Here is a 22,771-nt window from a genome sequence, read left to right as displayed (position 1 = left end):
CCTGAATATTCAAAGCTGTGATCGAGCCGGGACCAACCCAGAAAGTGGGCATACTGGGTGTTCCCTGCATAGTTACAGGTGAAGTCTGGATAGAACCCCCCCATTAGGTGTCATAATGGGCATTCCCTGCATAGTTAGAGGTGGAGACTTGACGGGACCAACCCATAAAGTGGCATAATGGGCATTCCCTGCATAGTTAGAGGTGGAGACTTGACGGGACCAACCCATAAAGTGGCATAATGGGCGTTCCCTGCATGATTACAGGTGGAGTCCGGATAGAACCCACTCATAAAGTGGCATAATGGGTGCTCCCTGCCTAGTTACAGGTGAAGTCTGGATAGGACCCACTCATTAGGTGGCATAATGGGCATTCCCTGCATAGTTCGAGGTGGAGTCTTGACAGGACCAACCCATAAAGTGGCATAATGGGTGCTCCCTGCATAGTTACAGGTGAAGTCTGGATAGGACCCACTCATTAGGTGGCATAATGGGCATTCCCAGCATAGTTCGAGGTGGAGTCTTGACGGGACCAACCCATAAAGTGGCATAATGGGTGTTCCCTGCATAGTTACAGGTGAAGTCTGGATAGGACCCACCCATTAGGTGTCATAATGGGCATTCCCTGCATAGTTAGAGGTGGAGACTTGACGGGACCAACCCATAAAGTGGCATAATGGGCGTTCCCTGCATGATTACAGGTGGAGTCCGGATAGGACCCACTCATAAAGTGGCATAATGGGTGCTCCCTGCCTAGTTACAGGTGAAGTCTGGATAGGACCCACTCATTAGGTGGCATAATGGGCATTCCCTGCATAGTTCGAGGTGGAGTCTTGACAGGACCAACCCATAAAGTGGCATAATGGGTGCTCCCTGCATAGTTACAGGTGAAGTCTGGATAGGACCCACTCATTAGGTGGCATAATGGGCATTCCCAGCATAGTTCGAGGTGGAGTCTTGACGGGACCAACCCATAAAGTGGCATAATGGGTGCTCCCTGCATAGTTACAGGTGAAGTCTGGATAGGACCCACTCATTAGGTGGCATAATGGGCATTCTCAGCATAGTTCGAGGTGGAGTCTTGACGGGACCAACCCATAAAGTGGCATAATGGGTGTTCCCTGTATCGTTACAGAAGGAATCTGAATAAGACCTACCCATAAAGTGGCATAATGGGTGTTCCCTTGCATGAGTACAGGTGGAGTCTGGATAGGACCCACTAATAAGGTGGCATAATGGGTGTTTCTTGCATAATTTCAGGTGGAGTCTGGATGGGACAAACCCATTAAGTGGCATAATGGTTGTTCCCTGCATATTTACAGGTGGAGTCTGGATAGGAGCCACTCATTAAGTGGCATAATGGGCATTCCCTGCATAGTTACAGGTAGAGACTGGACCCGCCAATTAAGTGGTATAATAGGTGCTCCCTGCATGATTTCAGGTGGAGTCTGGATGGGACCAACCTATAAAGTGGCATCATGGGCATTCTCTTCAAAATTACAGACAAAATCTTGATGAGACCAACCCATAAAGTGGGCAAAATTGGCTTTCCCTGCATGGTTACAGATGAAGTCTGGATAGGACCCATCCATTAAGTGGCACAATGGGCATTCCCTGAATAGTTACAGATGGAGTCTTGATGGAACCAACCCATAAAGTGGGAAAATGGGCATACCCTGCATGATTTCAGGTGGAGTCTTGATGGACCCAACCCATAAAGTGGGCATAATGGTTGTTCCCTGCATAGTTACAGGTGGAGTCTGGATAGGACACACCAATAAAGTGGCATAATGGGCGTTCCCTGGATGATTTCAGGTGGAGTGGGCAAAACTGTCCTTCCCTGCATAGTTACAGGAGAAGTCTGGATAGGACTCAGAGTGACATAATGGGAGTTCCCTGGATAGCTACAGCCAGAGTCTGGACAGGGCCTCAAAGTGGGCATGATTTGGGTACTCCCCCCCCCCCCCCAGTAGGTGAGGGGACAAAATGCAGACCATGGATGAGGTTAACAGTGTTTCGAGATTTAGGACCAGAATGTTGATATGAGCCTAGGGTGTCAACAATTCAGAGATACAGTAGTGAGTGTTTTCACCCTCGGATAGCAAGTGTGATACTGGCAGGATCACCGGGAGAAAATAAAGCAAATAAAAAGCATGCAGCCGCCACATCTAAGGACTGGTAAGCTGCAATATATGACATTTTTGGTATAAATACAAATGTAAAGAAATGAAACATTACTAGGGGGGCAGTAATGGCTGCAGCAGGAGGCGACATAGGAAATTGGGGGCAGAGATCTCCCCAACTCTTAAAAGCAGGCATGAAGAAGAAGAATCATCACAACCTGAAATTGTTGTTGAATCCCCCAACCCCCACACAGGGCACCAAGTGCATGTAGACCCTAGTCCTATACAAATCTGAGCTGTACTCTATTCCACAATTATTCCTTCTCCACCTACTTTGGCCATGGGTGGATGATTCCTTCAAATCCCCCACTCACTTTGGCTTTGGGTGGAGGTTTCCTCTAAATCCCCACCCCCTTTGGCTTTGGGTGGAGGATTCCTCTAAATCCCCACCCCCTTTGGCTTTGGGTGGAGGATTCCTCTAAATCCCCACCCCCTTTGGCTTTGGGTGGAGGTTTCCTCTAAATCCCCACCCCCTTTGGCTTTGGGTGGAGGTTTCCTCTAAATCCCCACCCCCTTTGGCTTTGGGTGGAGGTTTCCTCTAAATCCCCACCCCCTTTGGCTATGGGTGGAGGTTTCCTCTAAATCCCCACCCACTTTGGCTTTGGGTGGAGGTTTCCTCTAAATCCCCACCCCCTTTGGCTTTGGGTGGAGGCTTCCTCTAAATTCCCACCCCCTTTGGCTTTGGGTGGAGGATTCCTCTAAATCCCCACCCCCTTTGGCTTTGGTTGGAGGTTTCCTCTAAATCCCCACCCCCTTTGGCTTTGGGTGGAGGTTTCCTCTAAATTCCCACCCCCTTTGGCTTTGGGTGGAGGATTCCTCTAAATCCCCACCCCCTTTGGCTTTGGTTGGAGGTTTCCTCTAAATCCCCACCCCCTTTGGCTTTGGGTGGAGGTTTCCCCTAAATCCCCACCCCCTTTGTCTTTGGGTGGAGGTTTCCTCTAAATCCCCACCACCTTTGGCTTTGCGTGGAGGTTTCCTCTAAATCCCCACCCCCTTTGGCTTTGGGTGGAGGTTTCCTCTAAATTCCCACCCCCTTTGGCTTTGGGTGGAGGATTCCTCTAAATCCCCACCCCCTTTGGCTTTGGTTGGAGGTTTCCTCTAAATCCCCACCCCCTTTGTCTTTGGGTGGAGGTTTCCTCTAAATCCCCACCCACTTTGGCTTTGGGTGGAGGTTTCCTCTAAATCCCCACCCACTTTGGCTTTGGGTGGAGGTTTCCTCTAAATCCCCACCCACTTTGGCTTTGGGTGGAGGTTTCCTCTAAATCCCCACCCACTTTGGCTTTGGGTGGAGGTTTCCTCTAAATCCCCACCCACTTTGGCTTTGGGTGGAGGTTTCCTCTAAATCCCCACCCACTTTGGCTTTGGGTGGAGGATTACTTTAAATCCCCACCCCCATTGGCTTTGGGTGGAGAATTCCTTAAATTGGCTTCAAAAGGCCTTGATTGCAGAGATCGTGTGGTTAATAGGATTTTTTGTTTTATAGGAGCATTGAGAAAGCAGAAATCCAGGCAGAACTGAGCTGTGCCTCGTTGTTTCATCTTTTATTCACTGGAGGAAAATAGAATTCTCACCTTAACAGTGTCTGAGAGAAGTACTTCAGGGTGTTGGCAATGTCAGTTCCCGTTGGCACTGGGTAGGTGTTATGGATGACGCGGTGGTGGTACTCGTGTAGGTATCGGATCTTGGAGGCAACTGTGTACAGAGAGGTAAAAAAAGAAACAAAGTGCCGAGTCTGAATAAAGTTCAACACATATAACAAATGCAAACAATGGAGGTGGAGAGCAAATCTTGGGTGGGGGGGGGGGGGGTAACAAGGAAGGATGAGGGTCTGGTAACTTAACACTACCTAGACCAGCTTCTATACAGTCAACTACATGACTATCCAGAAAGGGCAGATATGGAAAAAGAACCCCAAAAAAATCCCTTAAAAAAAAAAAAAAATAAGAAGAAGATAAAGTTGCTACGTAAACCAATTCCGGCATTGGAAATAACATGCCCCACATAGTGTAGAATGTCTAATAAAATGCTTTATTTAAAAAAAAGTAATGCACTTACAAAAAGGTTAAACATCCATGTGCATTTGAAATAAAACAAGACGGCAAACAGTTCCCGACACTTCCGTGTTGGCGCTGAAGCATAATGACGTCAGCAATGGGCTCCGCCCTATGTGTTTTGTCTCATCAGACGTCATCTGGGGCTTATATGGTATGGAGATGCTACAGGAGTCAGGTAGGGCCTACCCAGCAGCGATTTTATTCCTTTCCTACACTATCCAAAACTTAAAACAAAAGTTTGCCCTATACATTCCCTTTAAAGCCCAACTGAACCTTCAGATGAAATCAGCTAAATAAATAGTTACATAGTTAGTCTGGTTGAAAAAAAAAAGACATCCATCTAGTTCAGGGATATGCAATTAGTGGACCTCCAGCTGTTGCAGAACTAAGGCCTAGCAAAACTCTGACAGCCACAGGCATGACACCCAGAGGCATGATGGGACTTGTAGTTTTGCAACAGCTGGAGGTCCGCTAATTGCATATCCCTGATCTAGTTCAACCAATATTCATTCCAAGGGCATCAAAACAAAAGATGTTCAATGTCTTACAGGGCGTATTCTTTAAAAAAACAGACGCAGACTGAGTAAAAAAGCCCATCCCCTGCCAGAATGTTTCAAGGAAGGACCCTCGCTCTCTGTGGGGAAGCGGTGGTCTCTCTGCAGAAGCCCGACTTGCCTCTGGCTGAGTCACAGCCATAGATCTCCAATCAGCAAGGAGCATGAGCATTGCCGATTGCAAAGTTATAACTCTAATTCAACAGGGCGTGTCTGACCTCTGCATAGAGACCACTGATTCCACATTGAGAGCAAGGGTCCTTCTCTGCAGCTGTTGGTAGTGGACAGGCTTTTCTACTCAGGCTGTGGCTGATTTAAAAAGGAAAAAAAAAAAAACACATTGTAAGTCATTGAACACCTTTTGTTTTGATGCACCTGGAATGTATTTAGCTGATTTCATCTGAAGGTTCAGTTGGGCTTTAAAGGGTATGTATAGGCCAAGCTTTTGGATAGTGTCGGAAAGGGTTAAAACCCCTTGCCTGGCTGCTGTAGCATCTCCATACCATATAAGCCCAGGGTGACGTCTGATGAGACGAAACGTGTAGGGCGGAGCCAATTGCTGAGATCATCCCACGTTACTCTGTAGGTTCAGCCAAAACATTTGGATTTAGTTTTGGATAGACTAGGTGAGGGTTAAAACCCTTCTAGGTAGAACCTACCTGGCTGCTGCAGCTCCTCAAATCATATAAGCGAATAAGTTCCCTTTTTATAAGACTACTGCCTCCCAGTTCGATACAGTTTCTAAAGCCCTGATAAAGGGGACCTCTGTGACCCCCTTCCCCCTCCGGCTCCAAAACATATCGCTTAAAACAGCTTGTGTCACCCCGATTAAAGAACAATACATTTCGATTTCGGGACTCAATGACAATCGATGTGGAGCTCACTCCGTGTTTCTTACCATCAGGTTTTAGATTGTTGGGGAAATTTCCCTTCACTACTTCTCCTGGAAATGAACAGGAAGTGAGAGGAAATCTCTCAAAGTGACAAGGATTGCCGTCTTTGCCACCCAGGCCAATTTTGACATTTCTCACAAACATGAAAAAAAATTTTTGCTAGAAAATGACTTAAGACCACCCACACATTATATCATTTTGTTAAAGCGGAGGTCCACCCTAAAATGGACCTCCGCTCATCGGAATCCCCCCCCCCCCTCCGGCGCCACAATTGGCACCTTTCAGGGGGGAGGGGGGTGCAGTTACCTGGATAATCCAGGTAACTGCACCCACTTCCGGGATAGCTGTCTGCGGAAAGGGGCGTAGATTACGCCCCTTTCCGCAACTGCCCGCCCCTTTGCGCAAGTGCCCCGCTGCCTGCTGGGAAACACACAGATCCCAGAGGCAGCGGGGACCGTCCGGATTGCGCCGCGCAGCTCGCGCATGCGCAGTAGGGAACCGGGAAATGAAGCTGAAAGGCTCCATTTCCCGATTCCCATACCCAAGATGGCGGCGGCAGGACCCGACAGACGACCTAGCGATCGGCTTCGGGTGCCGACATCGCGGGCGCGCTGGACAGGTAAGTGTCACTATTTTAAAAGTCAGCAGCTGCAGTATTTGTAGCTGCTGGCTTTTAAAAAAAAAAAAAACGCGGAGTCCCGGTGGACTCCCGCTTTAAGCAGAGGCCCTGGAGAATAAAATGGTTGCTGTTGCAATTTTTATCACAGGAGATTTACGCAGAGGTTTTTAAAAAAAAAAACATTTTTTTTTATATACTTTAATTAATTTTAGTGAACACAATATCACACCCAATTTTTATATACAATATAAAAGATGATTTAAAAGCCTTTACAGGTTACCAGTTGACAGAGGAGGTCCCGCCATACCTGCGTGGTGGGAACGCCGTTTACGTATATAGGCAAGACCGATGTGCGAGGTCGCCTTTGTGCGTGAGCACGGGGGCGTGCTTACGTTTTTTTATTATTATTGTTTTTTTATCCTTTAAAATGTATTTTTATTTTTTTATCAATTTTATTGCCATCACAAGGAATAAACAACATCACTTGTGATCGCACGGGCCATGACAGGTCCTCTTTATGGAGAGATCTGGGGTCTGCAATGGAAAGGATCTCCTTTTATTCTGATTAAAGACTAAAATCATTTGTATCAGCTGATCCGGTGGTGGGGAATCGTATCCAGCAGCTGGAGAACAGACGGCAAATATTTCTTCCATTATAATCTGCTGTTTAATGGGAGGGTGGGGGATGGGTTGAACATTAGAGGGAATCTCAAGGATTACAGATGTATTAAATTATGATGAAGACGATGAATATTCATGACTGAGGCCAGCGATTGTCCCGAAGAATATAATCATACGGAAAATTGCGGCCGGTGCAGATTTCTGCTGAAACCAGATATGCAAGGTTACAAACCACGTACCGTCCTCTGAGCCCCTCATTCCTCCTCTATAACCCGGGACTGTCCTCTGAGCCCCTCATTCCTCCTCTATAACCCGGGACCGTCCTCTGAGCCCCTCATTCCTCCTCTATAAACCGGGACTGTCCTCTGAGCCCCTCATTCCTCCTCTATAAACCGGGACTGTCCTCTGAGCCCCTCATTCCTCCTCTATAACCCGGGACTGTCCTCTGAGCCCCTCATTCCTCCTCTATAAACCGGGACTGTCCTCTGAGCCCCTCATTCCTCCTCTATAAACCGGGACCGTCCTCTGAGCCCCTCATTCCTCCTCTATAACCCGGGACCGTCCTCTGAGCCCCTCATTCCTCCTCTATAACCCGGGGACCGTCCTCTGAGCCCCTCATTCCTCCTCTATAACCCGGGACCGTCCTCTGAGCCCCTCATTCCTCCTCTATAACCGGGGACCGTCCTCTGAGCCCCTCATTCCTCCTCTATAACCCGGGACCGTCCTCTGAGCCCCTCATTCCTCCTCTATAACCCGGGACCGTCCTCTGAGCCCCTCATTCCTCCTCTATAACCCGGGACCGTCCTCTGAGCCCCTCATTCCTCCTCTATAACCCGGGACAATCCGCTGAGCACCTCATGCCTCCTCTATAACCCGGGACCGTCCTCTGAGCGCCTCATTCCTCCTCTATAACCCGGGACCGTCCTCTGAGCACCTCATTCCTCCTCTATAACCCGGGACAATCCGCTGAGCACCTCATGCCTCCTCTATAACCGGGGACCGTCCTCTGAGCGCCTCATTCCTCCTCTATAACCCGGGACCGTCCTCTGAGCCCCTCATTCCTCCTCTATAACCCGGAACCGTCCTCTGAGCCCCTCATTCCCCTCTAGAACCGGGACCGTCCTCTGAGCCCCTCATTCCTCCTCTAGAACCGGGACCGTCCTCTGAGCCCCTCATTCCTCCTCTATAAACCGGTACTGTCCTCTGAGCCCCTCATTCCTCCTCTATAACCCGGGACCGTCCTCTGAGCCCCTCATTCCTCCTCTATAACCCGGGACCGTCCTCTGAGCCCCTCATTCCTCCTCTATAACCCGGGACCGTCCTCTGAGCACCTCATTCCTCCTCTATAACCCGGGACCGTCCTCTGAGCACCTCATTCCTCCTCTATAACCCGGGACCGTCCTCTGAGCCCCTCATTCCTCCTCTATAACCCGGGACCGTCCTCTGAGCCCCTCATTCCTCCTCTATAACCCGGGACAATCCGCTGAGCACCTCATGCCTCCTCTATAACCGAGGACCGTCCTCTGAGCGCCTCATTCCTCCTCTATAACCCGGGACAATCCGCTGAGCACCTCATTCCTCCTCTATAACCCGGGACCGTCCTCTGAGCCCCTCATTCCTCCTCTATAACCCGGGACCGTCCTCTGAGCACCTCATTCCTCCTCTATAACCCGGGACCGTCCTCTGAGCACCTCATTCCTCCTCTATAACCCGGGACCGTCCTCTGAGCCCCTCATTCCTCCTCTATAAACCGGGACCGTCCTCTGAGCCCCTCATTCCTCCTCTATAAACCGGGACCGTCCTCTGAGCCCCTCATTCCTCCTCTATAACCCGGGACCATCCGCTGAGCCCCTCATTCCTCCTCTATAACCCGGGACCATCCGCTGAGCCCCTCATTCCTCCTCTATAACCCGGGACCATCCGCTGAGCCCCTCATTCCTCCTCTATAACCCGGGACCATCCGCTGAGCCCCTCATTCCTCCTCTATAACCCGGGACCGTCCTCTGAGCCCCTCATTCCTCCTCTATAACCCAGGACCGTCCTCTGAGCACCTCATGCCTCCTCTATAACCCGGGACCGTCCTCTGAGCCCCTCATTCCTCCTCTATAACCCGGGACCGTCCTCTGAGCGCCTCATTCCTCCTCTATAACCCGGGACCGTCCTCTGAGCCCCTCATTCCTCCTCTATAACCCGGGACAATCCGCTGAGCACCTCATGCCTCCTCTATAACCGAGGACCGTCCTCTGAGCGCCTCATTCCTCCTCTATAACCCGGGACAATCCGCTGAGCACCTCATGCCTCCTCTATAACCAGGGACCATCCTCTGAGCGCCTCATTCCTCCTCTATAACCCGGGACCATCCGCTGAGCACCTCATGCCTCCTCTATAACCCGGGACCGTCCTCTGAGCACCTCATTCCTCCTCTATAACCGGGGACCGTCCTCTGAGCACCTCATTCCTCCTCTATAACCCGGGACAATCCGCTGAGCACCTCATGCCTCCTCTATAACCGGGGACCGTCCTCTGAGCGCCTCATTCCTCCTCTATAACCCGGGACCATCCGCTGAGCACCTCATGCCTCCTCTATAACCGGGGACCATCCGCTGAGCACCTCATGCCTCCTCTATAACCGGGGACCATCCTCTGAGCACCTCATTCCTCCTCTATAACCCGGGACCGTCCTCTGAGCACCTCATTCCCCTCTATAACCCGGGACTGTCCTCTGCGCACCTCATTCCTTCTCTCTAACCAGGGATCGTCCTCTGAGTGCCTCATTCCTCCTCTATAACCCGGGACCGTCCTCTGAGCACCTCATTCCTCCTCAATCACCGGGGACCATCCTATGAGCACCTCATTCTTTCTCTCTAACCAGGGATCGTCCTCGGAGTGCCTCATTCCTTCTCTATAATCTGGGACTGTCCTCTGAGCACCTCATTCCCCTCTAGAGCCCGGGAATGTCCTCTGAGAACCTCATTTGTATTCCATAACCTGGGACCGTCCTCTGAGCACCTCATTCCTCTATAACCCGGGACCGTCCTCTGAGCACCTCATTCCTCTATAACCCGGGACCGTCCTCTGGGCACCTCATTCCTCCTCTATAACCCGGGACCGTCCTCTGAGCTCCTCATTCCTCCTCTATAACCCGGGACCATCCTCTGAGCGCCTCATTCCTTCTCTATAATCCGGGACCGTCCTCCGAGCACCTCATTCCTCCTCTGAGCTCCTCATTCCCCTCTGGAACCCGGGACCGCCCTCTGAGCACCTCATTCCTTCTCTATAACCAGGGACCGTCCTCTGTGCGCCCTATTCCTTTTCTATAACGGGGACCGTCCTCTGAGCAACTCATTCCCTCTCTATAACCCGGGACCACCCTCTGAGCTCCTCAATTCTCCTCTATAACCTGGGACCGTCCTCTGAGCACCCCATTCTTTCTCTATAACTTAGGACTGACCTCTGAGCACCTCATTCCTCCTCTATAACCAGGGGCTGTCCTCTGAGCACCTCATTCCTCCTCTATAACCGGGGACCGTCCTCTGAGCGCCCTATTCCTCTTCTATAACCAGGGGCCGTCCTCTGAGCACCTCATTCCTTCTCTATAACCGGGGACCACCCCCTGAGCGCCTCAATTCTCCTCTATAACCTGGGACTGTCCTCTAAGCGCCTCATTCCTCCTCTATAACCCGGGACCGTCCTCTGAGCGCATCATTCCTCCTCTATAACCCGGGACCGTCCTCTGAGCGCCTCATTCCTCCTCTATAACCCGGGACCATCCGCTGAGCACCTCATGCCTCCTCTATAACCGGGGACCATCCGCTGAGCCCCTCATTTCTCCTCTATAACCCGGGACCATCCTCTGAGCCCCTCATTCCTCCTCTATAACCGGGGACCATCCGCTGAGCACCTCATGCCTCCTCTATAACCCGGGACCGTCCTCTGAGCACCTCATTCCTCCTCTATAACCCGGGACTGTCCTCTGCGCACCTCATTCCTCCTCTATAACCAGGGATCGTCCTCTGAGTGCCTCATTCCTCCTCTATAACCCGGGACCGTCCTCTGAGCGCCCTATTCCTTCTCTATAACTGGGGACCGTCCTCTGAGCACCTCATTCCTCAATCACCGGGAACCGTCCTATGAGCACCTCATTCTTTCTCTCTAACCAGGGATCGTCCTCGGAGTGCCTCATTCCTTCTCTATAATCTGGGACTGTCCTCTGAGCACCTCATTCCCCTCTAGAGCCCGGGAATGTCCTCTGAGAACCTCATTTGTATTCCATAACCTGGGACCGTCCTCTGAGCACCTCATTCCTCTATAACCCGGGACCGTCCTCTGGGCACCTCATTCCTCCTCTATAACCCGGGACCGTCCTCTGAGTTCCTCATTCCTCTATAACCCGGGACCGTCCTCTGAGCACCTCATTCCTCTATAACCCGGGACCGTCCTCTGGGCACCTCATTCCTCCTCTATAACCCGGGACCGTCCTCTGAGTTCCTCATTCCTCCTCTATAACCCGGGACCATCCTCTGAGCGCCTCATTCCTCCTCTATAACCCGGGACCGTCCTCTGAGCGCCTCATTCCCTCTCTATAACCCGGGACCACCCTCTGAGCTCCTCAATTCTCCTCTATAACCTGGGACCGTCCTCTGAGCGCCCTATTCCTCTTCTATAACCCGGGACCGTCCTCTGAGCCCCTCATTCCTTCTCTATAACCGGGGACCACCCCCTGAGCGCCTCAATTCTCCTCTATAACCCGGGACTGTCCTCTAAGCGCTTCATTCCTCCTCTATAACCCGGGACCGTCCTCTGAGCCCCTCATTCCTCCTCTATAACCCGGGACCGTCCTCTGAGTGCCTCATTCATCCTCTATAACCCGGGACCGTCCTCTGAGCGCATCATTCCTCCTCTATAACCCGGGACCGTCCTCTGAGCACCTCATTCCTCCTCTATAACCCGGGACCGTCCTCTGAGTGCCTCATTCCTCCTCTATAACCCGGGACCGTCCTCTGAGCGCCTCATTCCTCCTCTATAACCCGGGACCATCCTCTGAGCACCTCATGCCTCCTCTATAACCGGGGACCATCCGCTGAGCCCCTCATTTCTCCTCTATAACCCGGGACCGTCCTCTGAGCACCTCATTCCTCCTCTATAACCCGGGACCGTCCTCTGAGCTCCTCATTCCTCCTCTATAACCCGGGACCGTCCTCTGAGCTCCTCATTCCTCCTCTATAACCCGAGACCATCCTCTGAGCGCCTCATTCCTCCTCTATAACCCGGGACCATCCGCTGAGCACCTCATGCCTCCTCTATAACCCGGGACCATCCTCTGAGCGCCTCATTCCTCCTCTATAACCCGGGACCATCCTCTGAGCGCCTCATTCCTCCTCTATAACCCGGGACCATCCGCTGAGCACCTCATGCCTCCTCTATAACCCGGGACCATCCTCTGAGCGCCTCATTCCTCCTCTATAACCCGGGACCATCCTCTGAGCGCCTCATTCCTTCTCTATAATCCGGGACCGTCCTCCGAGCACCTCATTCCTCCTCTGAGCTCCTCATTCCCCTCTGGAACCCGGGACCACCCTCTGAGCACCTCATTCCTTCTCTATAACCAGGGACCGTCCTCTGTGCGCCCTATACCTTTTCTATAACGGGGACCGTCCTCTGAGCAACTCATTCCCTCTCTATAACCCGGGACCACCCTCTGAGCTCCTCAATTCTCCTCTATAACCCGGGACCGTCCTCTGAGCACCCCATTCTCTCTCTATAACTTAGGACTGTCCTCTGAGCACCTCATTACTCCTCTATAACCGGGGACCGTCCTCTGAGCGCCCTATTCCTCTTCTATAACCAGGGGCCGTCCTCTGAGTGCCTTATTCCTTCTCTATAACCGGGGACCACCCCCTGAGCGCCTCAATTCTCCTCTATAACCTGGGACTGTCCTCTGAGCACCTCATTCCTTCTCTCTAACCAGGGATCATCCTCTGAGCACCTCATTCCTTCTCTCTAACCAGGGATCATCCTCTGAGCGCCTCATTCCAGGGATCATTCCTCCTCTATTACCGGGGGCCGTCCTAGGAGTGCCTCATTCCTCCTCTATAACCGGGGGCTTTTTGTCGGAAAATTTGAGGTCAGAAAAAGTCTGATAGAGCCCACACACGATCGGATTTTCCGAAAATATAATCCGATCGTACCTTTTTCGTCGGAATTTCCGACCGTGTGTACAAGGCATTAGTCTCACTCGTATATGTTGATCAAATGTTTTCAAATATGTGTGGGGGAAAGAGAGGCAATCACAGGGTAAAAATGTCTCAGGCTCCGTCCACACCTGGGCATTTTTCTGCTGTATATCATTTATATATCTTACCAAAAAATTGGGAATCGTACATAAATTCATATTAGTGCGTTTAAAAATAAATAAATAAAAAAATTGCGTTTGGTAAATTGGCTGTGCAAATATTGTGCGACATAATAAAAATCATAACAGCCACCATTTTATTCCCCTGGGCCTCTGCTTTCAGAAAATATCTCATGTTTTTGGGGGTTCTAAGTCATTTTCTAGCAACAAAATATAAAAAAAAAAAAAAAAAAAAAAAACGCAGATTTTAACATGTGTGAAAGATGAAACAATTGTTCCAGACAGGAAGTGGTTTATGTGTAAAAACGAATGAAACGAAAACAAAAAACTAACAAATTTTTTCAAAGTTATAAATTATCCGAAATAAGGAATGCCGCATCCAAATGAATGGAACGTAATGAATTAATAATAATAATAAATAATAATAATAATAATAAAAACATTTTATTATTATTATTTATTTCTAATTTGTTCCATTCCATTTGTTAGTTAGTTATTCTTTTGAATTTTCGTATTTCCTTTCCTATTTTCGGATTTACGATTTTACTAATTTTTCGAATGACTTGAAAAAAAAACAACAAAAAAAAAACAAAAAACAATGAAACGAAAACAAAAACTAACAAATTTTTCCGAAGTTACAAATTATCCAAAACAAGGATTGCTGCATCTAAATGAATAGAATGTAATGAATTAATAATAATAAATAATAATAAATAACAATAATAATAAAAACATTTTATTATTATTATTATTTATTGCTAATTTGTTCCGTTCCATTTGTTAGTTAGTTATTCTTTTGAATTTTCGTATTTCCTTTCCTATTTTCGGATTTACGATTTTACAAATTTTTCGAATGACTCGAAAAAAAAAAAAAAAAAAAACAAAAAAAAAAAAAAACAATGAAACGAAAACAAAAACGAACAAATTTTTCCGAAGTTACAAATTATCCAAAACAAGGATTGCTGCATCTAAATCAATGGAACGTAATGAATTAATAATAATAAATAACAATAGCAATAATAAAAACATTTTATTATTATTATTTATTATTAATTTGTTCCATTCTATTTGTTTAGATGCGGCATTCGTTATTTCTGAGAATTTGTAACTTTGGAAAAATTTCTTTTTTTTTTTCGTTCTCTAACAGCCAAATTTGAAAGGACAAACCAATTCTTATAATTTAATAGTCAAGTTATTATTAGTTAGTTGTTATTTTGAATTTTCGTATTTCCTTTCCTATTTTCGGATTTACGATTTAACGAATTTTGGAATTGCGATTATAACGAATGACTTGAGAAAAAAATAAAAATAAAAAAATGAAACGAAAACAAAACCAACAATTTTTTCGGCAGTGTGCGCGTTTGTCACCATTTCACAGGCGTGCGCAATATTAAATCATGACAAATGTTTGGCATCTATTTACAGGACGCAACATCATCATTTATATATCTTAACAAAAAATTGGGAATCATATTTAAATTCATATTAGTGCATTTAAAAAAAAAAAATAATAATAATATTGCGTTTGATAAATTGGCTGTGAAAATATTGTGCGACATAATAAAAATCATAACAGCCACCATTTTATTCCCCAGGGCCTCTGCTTTCAGAAAAATATCTCATGTTTTGGTGGTTCTAAGTCATTTTCTAGCAAAAAAAAAAAAAGAAAAAAAAAATGCAGATTTTAACACGTGTGAAAGATGAAACAATTGTCCCAGACAGGAAGTGGTTTGTGTGTGAAGGTTTTACAATGTATCAATAAATATATACAATGTATATAAAAGGAAATCATGTGTGACCCACGTCTGCCACTAGAGGCGTCCTAATAAAATAAATATTGGATATCTTCAGGAAGGGCTTTTTTCTCAGAGAATAGGTGCAGGAACTCCTCCCCTTCTGAGCTTCCCCTTTTTCTCCGCCCCTTACCCACCCCTGAGCACCGTTCCTTGGTTCCGCCCCCTACCCACCTCCCAGGACCGCCCCTTCTAGAGACTACACAACCAAGTATAATCTTGTGGTGATAAGTACTTTGTATGGAACTTGATGATAACAAGAAAAGCAGTAAAATAGATACCGAGTAGCCAGTAACAAAAGAGCCCCCTCCAGAAACAATAGTTCCCCCCCCCCCCCCCCCAACAACAATGGCCCACCCAAAACAAAAGACACCCCCGGCAGCAACAACAGATTTTCCCATAGCCAGCAACAATAAACCTCCCAAATAACAATGGACCACCCGAAACAAAATACTCCCTTCCCCCGGCAGCAACAACAGATCTCCCCAACAATAGACCCCTGCCAGTAACAATAGATCTCCCAGCAGCCAGCAACAGTAGATCTCTCCTAGCAATAACTGACATCCCCCCCCCAGAAATATAAGACCCAGCCCCAGCATCAATAGATTCCCCCTGCAAAAATGAATTCCCTCCAGCTAGAACAGATCCTCAACAGCCAGCATCAATACAACAATAATCCCCCAACAGCAACAATAGACCCCCCCCCCACATCAACAACAGATCTGCCCATAGCCAGCATCAATAGACTCTCCAACAGCCAGCAACAATAGATCTCCCAAATAACAATGGACCACCCGAAACAAAATACCCCTCCCCCGGCAGCAACAAAAGATCTACCCATAGCCAGCAACAGTAGATCTCCCCAACAATAGACCCCTGACAGTAACAATAGATCTCCCAGCAGCCAGCAACAATAGATATCTCCTAACAATAACTGACCCCTCCCCCCCAGCAATATAAGACTCAGTCCAAGCAACAATAGTTCCCACAACAGCAACAATACACCCTCTCCCCCCCCCCCGGCAGCAACAACAGATCTCCCCATAGCCAGCATCAATAGATCTCCCAAATAACAATGGAGCACCCGAAAAAAAAATACCTCCCCCCACCAGTAACAACAGATCTCCCCAACAATAGACTCCTGACAGTAACAATAGATCTCCTAGCAACAATAGATCTCTCCTAGAAATAACTGACCCCTCCTCCCACAGCAAGAACCAGCCCCAGCAACAATAGTTCCCCCAACAGCAACAATAGACTCCCACCCCCTGGCAGCAACAACAGATCTCCCCATAACCAGCATCAATTGACTCTCCAACAGCCAGTAACAATAGATCTCCCAAATAACAATGGACCAACTGAAATAAAATGCCCCCTCCGCCCACCAGCAACAACAGATCTCCCCATAGCTAGCAACTGTAGATCTCCCCAACAATAGACTCCTGACAGTAACAATAGATCCCTCCTGGCAATAACTGCCCCCCCCCCCCAGCAATATAAGACCCAGCAACAACAGTTCCCCCAACAGCAACAATAGACCTCCACGCCCCGCAGCAACAACAGATCTCCCTATAGCCAGCATCAATAGATCTCCCAAAAAACAATGGACCACCCGAAACAAAATACCCATAGTCAGCAACAAAAGATCTCCCCAAGAATAGACCCCTGCCAGTAACAATAGATCTCCCAGCATCAATAGATTTCCCCTAGCAATAACTGACCCCTCCCCCCCAGCAATACAAGACCCAGCTCCAGCAACAATAGTTCCCACAACAGTAACAATAGACCCCCCTTCCCCCCCGGCAGCAACAACAGATCTCCCTATAACCAGCAACAGTAGATCTAAATATAGTAGATCTTAATAGTAAAAATAGATCTCTCCCAGCAATAACTGACCTCCCCAGCAATATAAGACCCAGCCCCAGCAACAATAGTTCCCCCAACAGAAACAATAGACCCCCCCCCTGCAAAAATGAATCTCCTCCAGCTAGAATAGATCCCCAACAGCCAGCATCAATACACCCAGCAGCGCACCCCATCACCCCCCCCCCCCCCCAAGAAAAGCCCCGCCTCCCCTTCTCTAACGGATGTGATCCCGATGATCACCAGTGGCGGCTGGTGTGCCGGTGTTGTGCCATATAGTGTCCGGCCATCATATAGTGTCCGCGCCGTACTGCGCATGCCTCTCCTCCCTCCTCCTCCTAGTCCAATGGGATTGCTTCTGCTTTCGGGAAACAGGTCTCAGGACCCTCTTCCTGATTGGCTGGAAGGAGAATCAATGTGACAACAGAGAATATTTATTGACTATCGTCACACACCTGGGTGGGCTCGGGGCGCAGTGCATTACGGGCCGCCACTGATGATCACCCATTGATCGGATCTCTCAAAGACCCGATAGGAGAACACACAGCAGTCTGACAACATCGCTGCTCATTGTGGGGGGCGTGGCTTAGGGTTGTCAGCCCACAACAGGAAGCTCTGTTACTGGCGGGATCTCCAGCTAAGAAATGTTGTAGGAGGCGGAGCTGATCAGCATCGGGCCTGACCCAGAGACCATGCAGTGAGGAAGCTGTACAAATCCGGCTGTACCGGCCAATTCCTCTAGATTTCTCTAACCGGGGCTAGAAGAAAGATGGCGGCACAAAGAGCGGCCATGATGGACATCGGACATTGTCAGCACCGAACTATTATCAGGAGAAGAGACACCGATATCTATACAACCGCTGGGTGAATGTGACCGACATTCACCCGCCTCTAACAAATTCAGCATTTTTCTTAATACAGTGATTTCCTATAATGGTCAGCACCATCTAGTGGCCATTATTTTCCTGCCCCCACAATACTGTCAGCCCCCCCTCCTCCTCCTATGCACCGCTAGTCCCCCCTCCTCCTATGCCCCGCTAGTCCCCCCCTCCTCCTATGCCCCGCTAGTCCCCGCCCTCCTCCTATGCACCGCTAGTCCCCCCCCCCCAGTACTGTAGGTTCCTGCCCCACCCCTGTACTCTCAAAAGTCCCCTCTGCTCTGTCATTCACCCACCTGTACCCCTGGTGTCCCTGCACCTGTACCTCCAGCAGTCCCCCCCCCCACAATTGTCATGCCTCCCACAATTGTCTTTACCCCTCAGCACTGTCAGCCCCCCTCCCCCCTGAGAAATGTAATTGTAATTCCCCCAAGTACTGTCACTAATACCCCCCTAAATTGTAATCCCCCCAGCACTGTCTGTACCCCCCTCCCCCATATTTGTAATTGACCCCAGTACAGTCGGACCCCCCCCCTTACCCAGCACAGGCAGAATTCCACCACCCAGATTTGTTTTGTCATCCCCCTTCCTCAGTACTGTCAGACCGCCCCCCCCCCCCCCCAGACTTGTCATTCCCCCCAGCACTGTCAGTACCCTCCCCCAGATTTCTCATTCCCCCCCAGCACCATCAGAATCTCCCCCCCCCCCAGATTTATTTGTCATTCCCCAAATACTGTCAGTAGCCCCTCCCCCCCCTAGATTTGTCATTCCCCCCTAGCACTATCAGCCCCCCCTTCCCCAGCACTGTCAGCCCCCCCAGATTTGTCACCCCCCCAGTACTGTAAGTACCCCCCCAGATTTGTCATGCCCCCCAGTAATGTCAGTAACCCCCCAGATTTGTCACCCCCCAGTACTGTCAGTAACCCCCCAGATTTGTCAATCCCCCTCAGCACTGTCATGCCCCCCAGTACTGTCAGTACCCCCCAGATTTGTCATTCCCCCCAGTACTGTCAGTACCCCCCCCCCCAGATTTGTCATGCCCCAGTAATGTCAGTACCCCCTCTCCCCAGATGTATCATTCCCCCCAGCACTACCAGCCCCCTCCCCTTCCCCAGCACTGTCAGAATTCCACCACCCAGATTTGTTTGTCATCTCCACAGTACTATCAGTTACCCCCCCCCCAGATTTGTCATTCCCCCTAGCACTGTCAGCCCCCCCTTCCCCAGTACTATCAATACCCCCCCCCCAGATTTGTCATTCCCCCTAGCACTGTCAGCCCCCCCTTCCCCAGCACTGTCAGTCCCCCCCCCAGATTTGTCATTCCCCCAGTACTGTCAGTACCCCCCAGATTTGTCATTCCCACCAGTACTGTCAGTACCCCCCCCCCAGATCTGTCACCCCCCCTAGTACTGTCAGAACCCCCCAGATTTGTCACCCCTCCAGTACTGTCAGTACCCCCCATATTTGTCACCCCCCAGTACTGTCAGTACCCCCCCAGACTTGTCACCTCCCAGTACGGTCAGTACCCCCCCAGATTTGTCACCCCCCCAGTACTGTCAGTACCCCCCCAGATTTGTCACCTCCCAGTACTGTCAGTACCCCCAGATTTGTCACCTCCCAGTACTATCCGTACCCCCCCAGATTTTTCACCCCCCCAGTACTGTCAGCACCCCCCAGATTTGTCATCTCTGAGTACTGTCATTACCCCCGCAGATTTGTCACCCCCCAGTACTGTCAGTACCCCCCAGATTTGTCACCCCCCAGTACTGTCAGTACCCCCCAGATTTGTCACTCCCCCATATTTGTCACATCCCAGTACTGTCAGTACCCCCCAGATTTGTCACACCCCCAGATTTGTCACCCCCCAGTACTGTCAGTACCCCCCCAGATTTGTCACCCCCCGCAGTACTGTCAGTACCCCCCAGATTTGTCATTCCCACCAGTACTGTCAGTACCCCCCCCCAGATCTGTCACCCCCCTAGTACTGTCAGAACCCCCCAGATTTGTCACCCCCCCAGTACTGTCAGTACCCCCCATATTTGTCACCCCCCAGTACTGTCAGTACCCCCCCAGACTTGTCACCTCCCAGTACGGTCAGTACCCCCCCAGATTTGTCACCTCCCAGTACTGTCAGTACCCCCAGATTTGTCACCTCCCAGTACTATCCGTACCCCCCCCAGATTTTTCACCCCCCCAGTACTGTCAGCACCCCCCAGATTTGTCATCTCTGAGTACTGTCATTACCCCCGCAGATTTGTCACCCCCCAGTACTGTCAGTACCCCCCCAGATTTGTCACCCCCCAGTACTGTCAGTACCCCCCCCCAGATTTGTCACCTCCCCCCAGTACTGTCAGTACCCCCCCAGATTTGTCACCCCCCCCCCAGTACTGTCAGTACCCCCCTCCCCCATCTCTCCGGGTTCAGCACCGCGGACAGCTCCTCTCTCTCTCTGTATACAGATCTCGGTCTCTGTCGCTCTCTCTCGCTGTGTCTCGGTGTCTCTGTCGGTGTGTCTCTCGGTGTCTCTCTGTCGGTGTCTCTCGGTCTCTCTCTCGGTGTCTCTCGGGGTGTCACTCACATTGCTCCGCCTTGGTGGACATGGCGTCCAGTTGGAGTCTTCTGGCACAGGAATCCGTGGTGCCGGCTCTCCCCTCCCCCCTCCCGGGTGATCTATGGGTGACCCGGACACCCGGATGTGGAGGTGACCCGCCGCCGTGCGAGAGCGATCATCGGGGGAGGCCGACGACTGAGCGCAATGGCCGCCGGAGGGGAGGAGTCATCTGTGCAGGAGGGCGGGGCTCGTGTTGACAGGAGGGCGGGTCCACCGATCTCATCTATGGAGGAGGGCGGGGCTCATAGTGACAGAGAGGCGGGTCTACCGATCTCTTCTATGGAAGAGGGCGGGGCTACGGGGGGGGGGGTCTCATCTACAGAGAGGGGCGGGGCTCGCCTTAGAGGAGGGCGGGTTACTGAAGCCCATTCATAGAGAAAGGTGACGTATATAGACGGTTATAGTGATGTCCATTCCGCTTCTATTCCTGTATATGGATGATGATGGTGGTCTCATTATATTAACCACTTCACCTCCAGAAGATTTACCCCCCCCCCCTTCCTCACCAGGCCATATTTTGCGATACGGCACTGCGTTACTTTAACTGGCGATTGCGCGGTCATGTGACACTGTACAAAAATTACATTTACAAAAAAAATACTATACTATATTTTTTACTTTCTGCTATAAAACATCCAATAAAAAAAATGTCAAAAAAATCTGATTTTCAATTCTTCAATCAGTTCTCAAATTTTTATCAATTTCACCAATTTATATTCTGCTACATATTTTTGGTAAAATAAATCCCAATAAATGTTTATTGATTGGTTTGTACAAAAGTGATAGTGCGGGACTGCGATATAATGTAATCCCCCCCCCCCCGCCCCGCAGTCAGTCCCCACCCCCCAGATTTGTTATTCACCCCCCCCCCCCGTACAGTCAGCCCCCCAAAAATATCCCCCCTGCACTCTCAGTCCCCCTTCCCAAATTTGTTATCCCCCCCCAGTACTGTCAGCCCCCCCCATGTAACCCCCCCAGTACCTTCAGCCCCCCCCAAATTTGTTATTCACTCCCAGTACTGTCCGCCCCCCAATCTAATTCCCCCCCAGCACTGTTAGTCCCCCCTCCCCCTGCACTCTCAGTCCCCCTCCCGGATTTGTTATTCAACCCAGTACTGTCAGCCCCCCCAATGTAATTTCCCCCCAGCACTGTCATTCTCCCCCCCAAAAATTTGTCATTCACCCCCAGTACTGTCAGCCCCCCATGCAACCCCACCAGTGCTGTCAGCCCCCCCAATGTAACCCGCCCAGTACCTTCAGTCCCCCCCAAATGTGTTATTCACCCCAGTACTGTCCGCCCCCCAATCTAATTCTCCCCCAGCACTGTCAGTCCCCACCCTCCCCCTGCACTCTCAGTCCCCCTCCCGGATTTGTTATTCACCCCAGTACTGTCAGCCCCCCCCAATGTAATTTCCCCCAGCACTGTCATTCTCCCCCCCCCCCCAGATTTGTCATTCACCCCAGCACTGTCACCCCCCATCACTATCAGTACCCCCCCAATTTGTTATTCACCCCCAGTACTGTCAGTCAGTCCCCCCCACCGCATACTCTTGGTCCCCCTCCCGGATTTGTCATTCACACCCAGTACTGTCAGCCCCCCCAATGTAATTTTCCCCAGCACTGTCAGTCCCCCCTCCCGATTTGTTATCCCCCAGAGCACTCTCAGTCTCCCTTCCAAAATGCGTCCCTCACCCTCAGTACTGTCAGCCCCCCCATGTAATTTCCCCCCAGCACTGTCAGTCGTCCCCCCAGATTTTTCATTCACCCCAAGCACCGTCAGCCCCCCCAAAATATCCCCCCCAGCACTCTCAGTCCCCCTTCCCAAATTTGTCATTCACCCCCAGTACTGTCAGCCCCCCCCCCCCCCCCCAGATTTGTTATTTACTCCCAGCACTGTCAGCCCCCCAAATGTAATCCCCCCCAGCTCTGCCAGTCTTCCTTTTCTGGATTTGTTTTCACCCCCAGTACTGTCAGCCCACACAATGTGATCCCCCCGCCCAGGACTGTCAGTCCCCCTCCCAGATTTGTCATTCACCCCCAGTAGTCAGCCCCCCCAAAATGTAATCTCCCCCAGGACTGTCAGTCCCCCCAGGGATACAGAAACTCATTAAAAGAAGAAGGTGGAGCTACTGGGACTCATCTCTTTAGGAGGGCTGGGCTATCGGGCTCATCCATGTAGAAAGGTGGGGCTCATCTTTAAAGGAGGGCGGGGCTACTGGGGCAAATAACAAGAGGAAGGCGGAGTTCAACCAAAGAGGAGGGCGGGGCTACCACAACCAATACAAGATTGAAGCCTGATGTTGGACCCTGAAGCTTTGATTATTGCCTCTCTTTCATCCTGGCTCTAGAGTCCC

The 22,771-nt window shown here is 50.1% G+C and overlaps 1 protein-coding gene across 2 annotated transcripts in view; it reads right to left on the bottom strand.

The window, feature by feature from the left end:
• Positions 1-20,564, bottom strand: part of UNC79 (unc-79 subunit of NALCN channel complex) — a 272,784-nt gene extending 252,220 nt beyond the window's left edge. For both annotated transcript variants that reach the window (XM_077466667.1, XM_077466665.1), the window contains exons 1-2: positions 20,386-20,564; positions 3,752-3,872 (exon numbers count right to left, since the gene is read on the bottom strand). In XM_077466667.1, coding sequence (XP_077322793.1) covers positions 3,752-3,872; positions 20,386-20,407 — 143 coding nt within the window. In that variant the 5' untranslated portion in view covers positions 20,408-20,564. The remainder of the gene's footprint in view (positions 1-3,751; positions 3,873-20,385) is intronic.
• Positions 20,565-22,771: the final 2,207 nt, after the last annotated feature.

Source organism: Lithobates pipiens, unplaced genomic scaffold (assembly GCF_037356315.1).
Source record: "Lithobates pipiens isolate NorthernLeopardFrog02 unplaced genomic scaffold, aLitPip1_a1.2 Scaffold_37, whole genome shotgun sequence".
In the NCBI taxonomy this organism is placed as follows: Eukaryota; Metazoa; Chordata; class Amphibia; order Anura; family Ranidae; genus Lithobates; species Lithobates pipiens.
Note: the sequence above shows the minus strand (reverse complement) of the source record. Positions and strands in the feature narration are given on the sequence as shown.